A 10,000-nucleotide genomic window follows, 5' to 3' on the forward strand; every position below is an offset into this window, starting at 1 on the left:
TCCATCGGACATCAGCACACAGAACTGAAGGATGCTTATCGCCAGGGTCTCATTGGCTAGCTGTTAACCAATCTGAGTTGAGCTGATTAGCTCATTGAATTGTAGACTAGTACAAATGTTTTGTACCCAGAGTTCTGACAAGCAGGGTACAGGAAGTGGTGACATATTCATATAGATTCAAATAGTTCTAGGCAGTGGCTTTCTGTTGAGACTAACACAGAAACACTACATAGCAAGCAAACATGAAGTGGAAATACATCATATTTATCCTACCTTTTACTGCACTTTCTTTGTTCTACGCCCACTTCCTGGAACTAGCGGAACTATGTCAATGGCAATCTACAGTATGTGTCAAAGGCTCCATGAGCCACCACTGTTGTGTAAAAAAATGGAACATTAAGGCCAATGGGATTAGCTGAACTCCTACTTCCATGCCTCTGTTTGTACCACACTAGCCTAGTCACTAATACGGTAACCAGTGGTGTAGTCTACGTAGAACGCAGGTATACGGAGTATACCCACTTCAGAATTTCAGGGATTTCAGTATACCCACTTAAAATGGATTGATCCATTATTTAGGATAGCACAACAGTATACCCTCTTCAAAAAATGCTCAAATATATAGTATACCCACCATAAAAAGTAGACTACACCACTGAAGGTAACCAAAGCAAACTAGGCATTCTGGCTGCAGAGCCATGCTTCAGAGCATGGGTGCCTCTAAGGGGGGAAAGGTGTTACAGATTCTAAGGGCCCAAGCACTGACAGCACTGACAGGGGCCCTTAAGGGGGCCCAAAATTCAAATCTTTCATGGGGCCCAAAATTTCTGGCAGCGCCCCTGCTTCAGAGTCCATGGTAGACCTTCAGATACTCTAATTCCATTGAAGTAAAGAGTCTGATTGAATGTCTCTGTGCTTGATTGTGTGTGTGTGTGTGTGTGTGTGTGTGTGTGTGTGTGTGTGTGTGTGTGTGTGTGTGTGTGTGTGTGTGTGTGTGTGTGTGTGTGTGTTGGGGTGGTGTCTTAAAGCATCCATATCGAAGGCAAGAAGATGTTTGTGTCCTCCGTTTGCTGTGCCTGAGTCCGAGGCAGTGTGTGTGGGTCCAAGTGGCGGTGTGTGTGCGTGAGCATCTGTCCCTGACTCTGTCCGAAGAGCCAGTCCACAGGGTCCCTCTGGTTGCCGGGAGCCACGACGAGTCCATAGCGCGGCCGCAAACTCCTGGCCTTGGCGTGGGAGGGACGGGGTCTCTGGCCACGGGCCGCTCTGATTGGTCCAGCCACGGCTGTGGACGACCTGATTGGTGCAGGCAGGGCAGAGGGGGGCCGGGCCAGCGCTCTGATGGAGGCGGTGTAGTCGTCCAGAGAGTGGAGAGTTGGAGGCCCCTGGAGGGCTGGCGTCGGTCCCTGGAGGAGGGCTGGCGTTGGGGGCCCCTGGAGGGGTGGTGTTGGGGTCCCCTGGTCCTCCAGCGACTCAGAGATGGGGGGCAAGATTGGGGCCACAAGAACACGCCTCCACTGTTTCATCCTGCAGCACACAAAGACATACAGAAGACTTTAACAAACTTTTTTTGGCTATTTGTACCTGGACAATGGACAGATCAGTTTGAACAAGTGACAGGAGAAAGATGTGGAAGAGAAAGATGTGGAAGAATGGAGAAATATCCTCGGGTTGCAATTGAACCCGAGTCCACAACAACTTTTTTTTAAGCACATTGAATGACCATTATGATAATGTGGTGTACAAATATTTACTGATTGATTGAACTAATCAGTGTAAGGATGTGACATCCAAACACACAGACAGACAGACAGACAGACAGACAGACAGACAGACAGACAGACAGACACACACACACACACACACACACACGCACACACACACACACACACACACACACACACACATGCAGGCCCAAGCTTACCTATGATGAACCAGCGAGTGTCTGGGTTGGATCTGCAGAGCCAGTGTGTTCAGGTGCTGTTTTGTCCAGTCCAGTTAAAAGTTCACAGTCCACTGTGCAGCAGCTTGCTTGTGTATGTCTTGTACGTGTGTGCTGTTCTGTACGTCTGTCGAACTCTCAGCTGTGAGAAAAGTGTATGTCTAGTCCAGTCAGGCCTGGTCCGGCTTATATACCAGTAGGGGTGTCTGTGAAGAGGGCGGTAGCCACGGAGGAATGTGTGTGTGTGTGTGTGTGTGTGTGTGTGTTATAAAAATAGGCGGGGTCTCACCTTGCCCCTTTCGCCTCAGGAAATGTGTGTGTGCAGGGCTGAGCATTCACAGGAAATGTCTATGTGCAGGAATGAGCAAGGCTTAGGTGTGTGTGTTGCTTTTTTCCGTGTGTGTGTGTGTGTGTGTGTGCGTGTGCGTGTGCGTGTGCGTGTGTGTGTGTGTGCTGGGGTGGAGGGCTTTGCCTCATTGTATTGTTGCAGCTGTGCTGCTATGTTTATTTTCCTAGAACAATGATGGCCACCAGTCAACACTGTTCTGGTCCCACCTCAACACACACACACACACACACACACACACACACTAACTTTGTGGGGCCTCTCCATTGAGTTCCATTCTTATTAACCTTAAATAGCTAAAAAAAAAAGGGTAAAACTGTGCCCAAACCAAAACAATCCCTAACGTTAACCTGTCAGTGAGGAAATGTTTTTACACTTCTACTTTTACCAGTAACAACAAAACTGCCCCAGCAAAAGGGGTCAAAACATGTGGGGTCCAGGATTTGGGCCCTACATGGAGGGAGGGCCCCACTTTATTGGTGTGCATTGAAGCAATGGCCTCACGAAGGTAGAATGGTGCAGTACACACACACACACACACACACACACACACACACACACACACACACACACACACACACACACACTTTTGGGTCAAAATGTCCATAAAAGTGTTCCTATTACCTTGCTTTGGCTTTCGTCCATGTGTAGCGCAGGTGTGTGTACGCATGCACGTGTGTGTCCGTGTGATTTAAGGAACAACGGCCACGCAGTGTTACCAAAAGAAAATCAGCCAAAGTCGCTATGGGCTTGCTGAAAAGTCGCTAGAAGTCGCTAGATGACGTCATGACGTTACGTATGACGTCACAATGTCACGCACGGCGCGCTGATCTACAGAAAACGTGCGCACATGCCTTCGTCCACAGTACAAATGGGCGGTGCTAGCTACTTTTTGGAGATCAGAGCTTATCTGCAGCCCCGCTTAACCGTGGGAAACGCTTCTGACGGCGACGCAGAGTCAGAATTATGTGGAAAAACGATTCATTTGTCACTGAAAATGCACGTTTTAAAAAGTCGCCACATGCACCAAAAAGTCGCTAGATGAGTTTTTTGTCGCCATGTGCCCGAGATTCACTGCGGTCGGTGCGGCCAGCCTGCTAGTGCTCATTTAAATTTGTCATATGCTTGTAGGGTAGACCGAGTAAAGTTAACTACAGGGTACAGTTTAGGTAAATCAAATATACCTGTGTAACAACAAGACTCTGATCTAATTCCAAAGTGTAGGCATAACATAAATGACAGTCCCAAAACATTTGGTGACCATATCGAAGATTGTGTAATCTCGGTTTATGTTGACATTCGGTTCCTGCCATATCTTTGTCCCATATCGCTTGCCGTAGTCTCATACAAGCAGATGTACGTACATGAGAATTCCTGTGCATATCACAAAAGCTGCCACACCGTGGTGTCACGTCTGTCTCTACCCGCCACTGGAAATGCATTGTGTGGTGTCGTGGGGAGGGACACTGATTTGCCTCTCACAAGACAAGCGAAATAGTCGCTAGATTCGGCCAGATTGAGCCTGAAAAGTCGCTAAGTCGCTAGATGATTTTTTTTGTCGCCAGAGGTGGCCAAAAGTCGCTAAATCTAGCGACAAAGTCGCTAAATTGGCAACACTGCGGCCACGTTTTCATGATGCTTTTAATTCCGTTTTAATATTTAAGAATTAAAAAGTGTACATTTCACTTTCCAAATTGTGAAATTAAGCTTCATTCAGAATTAAGCTGAGTTGAATTCAATGTCTCGTGTAATCGAGGCCAATGTGTTATCATAGCGGACTCTCTCTCTCTGTCTCTCTCAAACACACACACACACACATACGCACAGGCCTATAGGGCTGCCGCAGTGCAGCACGTACTCATGGAACAATGTATGATGTGTGTGTGTGTGTGTGTGTGTGTGTGTGTGTGTGTGTGTGTGTGTGTGCACGCTGAGAGGAGCACGTAGTCATAAAACACAAAGCCGGCAGGTTGCCATTAGGAAATGTCTGTGTGATACTGTCAGCACCACCCCTCATCATAACAATAACTGATGGCCTGTTTTAGCCTCATTTCTATTCATGTCCAATACTGGCCTAATTTTTGTTATAAATAGTTTTATTGTTAATAATAATTTGTAATATTATTGTAAATAAATTTGAGATTTAAAAAAAGAAATCCATACATGATCATTGTCATTACATATATCTTATTTTGTGTGGTTGACAACTAAAATAAGAAAGTTTAAAATAAGATTCATTCCATCGTGCGGTTCGTGCCATCAGTAGATGCAAACGTCATTATATCTACTGAGGTATATGCAAGTTGGATTGTCTAATGTCAAGCCTGCTTTGTGATGTTGGGTTGTCGGTTCAGATTTTGTTGGTACGACATGTAAATTTAGTTGATGTACATCATGGTTGTTGTGACCATAGACTGTGAGACGTGGTCATGAATTTTGATTGAAATGGCGATTGAATGCAATGGAGTGAAAGTCACATGATCTATGGTTGCAGAACAAAAGTGTTAAGAAGACTTTAGATGTGTTACAAATACTGTGGACTTTGTTTGAAGAACCTATATCTATGTTCCCCACTATTCAGTCCTTCCAGGAAATCGCGATGTTGCGATCGCGTTGTTTTTCGCAACTTCAACGAATTCTGCGCGAGAGCGCAACTTTAACCAATCACCACGATTTCCCGCAACTTCGAACACTTTGAACCAATCCATGTTGCGCTGACTTCACTGACGTCGACAAACTTCATTCCAAAAAGGATAATACAATAAAAAAATACAATAAAAAAGTAACCTAGCAATCAGTCCCAGCACTTTACTATGCATGTACAAAGTTGTCGGTGAGGGGGAAAAACTAATAAATACGAATGTAGGAAACGCCATGTTCTCATTGCGCGTCTGCTCGCATGGTCACAGGAGGGGAAATGTATGACTAGTCTGGCATAATAGGCCTACATTTTTAAAATGTGCTAGGCCTACATAAATATATAATTAACACTTCATGACAGTCATCTACATTACGCCAAGTATAGGGCTCCTAAAACAAGATGTGTTTTTTTTTTTTCTAAAGCGGTCCACCTGCTGGACCACTTTGGTGTTTGACTTGTGCGCATACAGAAGGCAACATTTTCCCTCCGTCCGAATTGAGATGCGCAAATGCCTTGTCCACAACAAAGGAGTCATTTCCATCCTTCATTGTGAATGATGCGTGCGTGCCTGGCCGATATAGTAGCCTAATATCTTTCGCGCAAATTGGGCTATGGCTGGATACTTGGTGACCGTGGTGACCGTGTCGTCAAATCACTTTCGTTTAACCTGGCGCGGTCAAACGGGCAAGGAACACTGAAAATGAATAAAACCAGAGCAGACACGTTGGAAAGCTGTGGGAGTAAGTTGGAAAACTACTTTCTGTCTCTCCCTCTCCTTCTCTCTTCCTTGCACAATTGACGGTATTGATTGACAGCTGAGACCTCCGTTCTGCAGGCGACGTGGTGTTTTATAGATAACAATCTCGTCGTCTTTTATATTCACAAGAGCACCAAAATTAATATAATTTCTGAGCATTATTCAGCAAGCACCCTTCACAACAGGAAATCTGTGAACTCCATCCTCGTTACATTGAATGATGATCATCAGCCGTTAATTTAAAGCCGGCTGACGGCGCGGGAGAACAAAAAAATCCTAGGCTTATGCCTTCTTTCGAAAGCGACCCCTCCCTCTGCTTTTATTTGTGTTGCTTTTGACAAGCTTGAAAATTAAACGCCGACACAGGCAGGCTATGTGTAGCAGACGACTAACCAGTATTTCAGTCACAAGAGGTCCTGTCACGCACCCTCTTCAACTGGGTGGACATGCCCGCCTACTTATAGTTAATTACCACTGTTTAAATCAGGAATGGATATCGACATGATACGAAGTTTGTATGCTTACAATTTGAAACGGTGATGACATTTAAAACAGAGTCAAACGGCCATAAACAGCATTGTAATGAAGGGTGTCGTAATGGCAGCATGAAAGAGATGGAACTTTTCACGACGACATTCTGGCTAAAAACTCGCCCTGGCCGCTTCCCTGCTTTGCTTAAGGACCAAAATTATAATATAAAAATAGAAATAATATAAAAACACCAGAGGACTGGAATGTGGCAGTGTCCTTTACTTTCAAGCGTGGGGAAACACGTTAAAAATCGCAACAAAAATCGCACCTTTCACTTCATGCCGCAACAAAATCGCAACAACACAGTAAGAAGCTCCGCAACTTTTATCGCGATTTTCTGGAAATCCTCGTGCACCATCTGGCAATTCCGCCCGCGATTTTTTGAGAAAATGCCCGCGATTTCCTGGTGGGACTGACTATTCTACATGTGTGTGTGTCTTGACCCTGTGTTCTAAGTTCTGTGGTGACCACAGGCGTGAATGCGGCTTGCCTCCATGGTTACTGTGGAATGTGAGTGTTCTATCTCCATGGTGACTATGGAATCTGTGTGTTCTGTCTCCATGGCAACCCCAGGAGGGGGGACTGCTGCTGATGGAGGGTCTGCTGAACATCAGCTGGGGACTCAGACGGCCAATCAGGTTGCAGATGTATGACCACGACCAGAGATTCCACTACAGCCGCACCACAATACAGAAACTTGACCCCTCCTCCAACAGGTGTGTGTGGGTGTGCGTGTGTGTGCGTGTGTGTGTGTGTGTATGTATGTATTTGTGTATTTGGACTTGTAAAGATTGGAGAATTGGCTAGTGCTACGAGCAGAAGAGCGCATGTTTGTATGTGTATACACTTTAATTTAATTGTTGTGCTATATACTGTATGTGAAGCAGTTTGTGGTTTGAGATTCGCCTGATTGTGTGTGTGTGTGTGTGTGTGTGTGTGTGTGTGTGTGTGTGTGTGTGTGTGTGTGTGTGTGTGTGTGTGTGTGTGTGTGGTTTTTTTTACTGGTCTTTTGCCGACGCTGTATACTGTATGTATCTCCACAGATATGAGCAGCTGAGTCAAACTACCCTGGAATTCAACAACAACATCATCACTGATCTCACTTCTACATACCTGGGTGTGTATCTCTTAGTGTGTCTGTGAGAGGAAAGAGGTGTGTAAGTGCAGCTGGACCTAACAACGGCTTTTGACAGCCACAACACTCACACAGTTGGAAACTCTTTTGGGTATCGCATAATTTTGGGCGCTGCACATCCCTGGTTTTAGGTCTTATCTCATGGGTTAGGGAGCAGTTTGTCTCCATTGGTGATTTCTGGTCCCCTTGTGCATCTCTTCTACAGGGTGTTCCCCAAGGTTCTGTTATAGGTCCCCTACTCTTTATTATTATTATCTACATTCTCCCACTGGATTGCATCCTCCTTCAGCATGGCCTACACTTTCACTGCTATGCTGATGACACACACATTTACATTATCTCTTAAGCAGGGAGGTCTGATGTAAATGTAATCATTTTAAACTGTGAAACTTTAGAATGCTAATTCCGTAAAATATGCTAAAAAGTAGCTTTAGTAAAAGTAGCTTTAGTCCTGAGCTAAGTAAGGTAGACATTTTTGCTATTTTTCCTAAAACTGCCAACATCTCACACAAAAAGCTAGCCTACTTTTTGCATTTTCTGTGAGAATGCAGTCTAGTTATTATTATTATCATTATTACTATTATTAGAGAGAGAGAGAGAGAGAGAGAGAGAGAGAGAGAGAGAGAGCGAGAGAGAGAGAGAGAGAGAAAGAGTGTATGTGTGTGTATGGGGGCGGCTAATGTCTTCACAAGGAGTGCAAGGGTTGTAATAAAATGAAAGTGAGATGTATCTTTACTGTCTTGGTGAAACTGAGAGCTAGTCTCTTGGCAACATTAAGACTCTCTGTAGACTGTATAATTATTTGTGTGTGCGTGTGTGTGTGTGCGCGTGTGCGTTTGCGTGTGTGTGTGTGCGCGTGTGCGTTTGCGTGTGTGTGTAGATGAGGAGGCCCCCCTGCTCCCGCGCACCCAGAGTGACGCCAGCGTGGTGCGTGTTCAGCGTCGGACGCACACACGCTCCTCCAGCGATTTACAGCGCCTACGGACACATCGCTACTCCATCAATGGACACTTCTACAACCACAAGGTCACACACACACACACACACACACACACACACACACACACACACACACACACACCACTACTCCATCAATAGACACTTCTACAACCAGAAGGTCAAACATACACACAGGCGTCTGCACGGACACACACGCACGCACGCACGCACGCGCACACACACACACACACACACACACACACACACACACACACACACCACACTTCTACAACCACAAGGTCATATACGTATAGGGCTGTCCCTAACGATTATTTTTCTCCCGAATATTCTATCAACTATTTTTTTCGAATAGTCGCGATTATTTTTAAAAAAAAATTTGGAAGGGAAAAACTGTGATATGCCACTTAATTTTGACCTGAAAAATAATAGACAAATAAAGCAGAGTGCACCTAGGGCCTATTAGGACAATGATTTCTAAAAAAAGGGGACATTTTATAAATTAGTCACAGACTAATAAATACAGGCCTAATATAATATCTATTTGTTTCAGTTCAAATCAAGTATTAGCCTACATTTACTGATATATAAAGAGGCCTAAGTTATAATAGGAAAGTGGAAAAAAATATGGGCCACTATAGGTTAGGGTAAAGGCTACCAGAGATTTTATGAGTAGGCATGAGGAAAGAACTTGGCTACTCTGTCCACGTGTTCCTGTTGACGCACCAAAACCCAGCTGGTCCCTATCCCCACTGTTGCTAATATAGACCCAGTCCATAATTGTACGACATAATTATGAGTATTATATTATTAGAATAGTATTACTATTTATTTAGACCTGCAGTCGACACAAACAGTATTGAATAGTGCGAGTGCACCATGAAGAAGGGACACGAGACTGGTCTGAATCAGGCCCGCATTCTTCTCACTCCACATCTCCCGCTGTTGGCAGGAATATGCACACTTCTTTTGTCTTCATTTACTTTTTTACTTTGTATACAAGCTCTTCTACAAACACCCCGACCACTGTCACCCTCAAGGTGTTGAATATTGCGTCTATAACAAGCACATTACGAATCATTGCTTTATCTCCCTGTCGTTGCTATGCACGCCGCCAGCACAGCGACAGTATACAAAGCAGCATGAAATATTTACCCCGCGTCTCGATCTGAAAAACCTTCACTTCATACAAGTCAGTCTCCTACCTACAGAAACACGACCAAGTCTTGTGCCTTGTCTTTAAAATATCGCCACACTTATGTCTTTGTCCGTCCGCTGATTAGTGGTGCCACTGTTACCTTCATCTTCGTCTGACACAGACACCCTCGGACGTTCAGCCTCTGCCCTTTTCTCCGCTTCTGTTTCAGCACGTACCTCGCGGCTCGCGCAAATCACTTTTTTATTGGGCTGATAAGTAGGCCTAGTGCCACTGCTACCTTCATCTTCGTCTGACACTGACACCCTCGGACGTTCAGCCTCTGCCATTTTCTCCGCTTCTGTTTAGCACGTCTACCTCGCGGCTCTCGCAAGTCACTTAAAAATTTTTTTTTTGCGCAAATCACGCAATCGACGGTATGTTGAACACGCCGACTTATTTACGCAATCGACGTAATCGATTACGTTGAATAGTCGGGACAGCCCTATATACGTACACTCACACTCAAGCATAAGCACTGCTACTCAAACACAAGATC

The 10,000-nt window shown here is 44.9% G+C and overlaps 2 protein-coding genes across 2 annotated transcripts in view; one reads left to right on the forward strand and one right to left on the reverse strand.

Annotated features, from left to right (window-relative positions):
- The window catches only part of LOC134440796 (protein DEPP1-like), a 2,270-nt gene extending 184 nt beyond the window's left edge, over nucleotides 1–2,086 (reverse strand). The window contains exons 1-2 of the mRNA XM_063190935.1: nucleotides 1,922–2,086; nucleotides 1–1,524 (exon numbers count right to left, since the gene is read on the reverse strand). The exon at nucleotides 1–1,524 is cut by the window's left edge and continues 184 nt beyond it. Of these exons, the coding sequence (XP_063047005.1) occupies nucleotides 1,023–1,523 (501 nt within the window). The 5' untranslated portion in view covers nucleotide 1,524; nucleotides 1,922–2,086 and the 3' untranslated portion in view covers nucleotides 1–1,022. The remainder of the gene's footprint in view (nucleotides 1,525–1,921) is intronic.
- The window catches only part of rassf4a (Ras association domain family member 4a), a 41,373-nt gene that overhangs the window by 27,828 nt on the left and 3,545 nt on the right, over nucleotides 1–10,000 (forward strand). The window contains exons 4-6 of the mRNA XM_063190934.1: nucleotides 6,788–6,930; nucleotides 7,258–7,331; nucleotides 8,230–8,375. Of these exons, the coding sequence (XP_063047004.1) occupies nucleotides 6,788–6,930; nucleotides 7,258–7,331; nucleotides 8,230–8,375 (363 nt within the window). The remainder of the gene's footprint in view (nucleotides 1–6,787; nucleotides 6,931–7,257; nucleotides 7,332–8,229; nucleotides 8,376–10,000) is intronic.

This window comes from Engraulis encrasicolus, chromosome 24, assembly GCF_034702125.1.
Source record: "Engraulis encrasicolus isolate BLACKSEA-1 chromosome 24, IST_EnEncr_1.0, whole genome shotgun sequence".
NCBI lineage: Eukaryota > Metazoa > Chordata > Actinopteri > Clupeiformes > Engraulidae > Engraulis > Engraulis encrasicolus.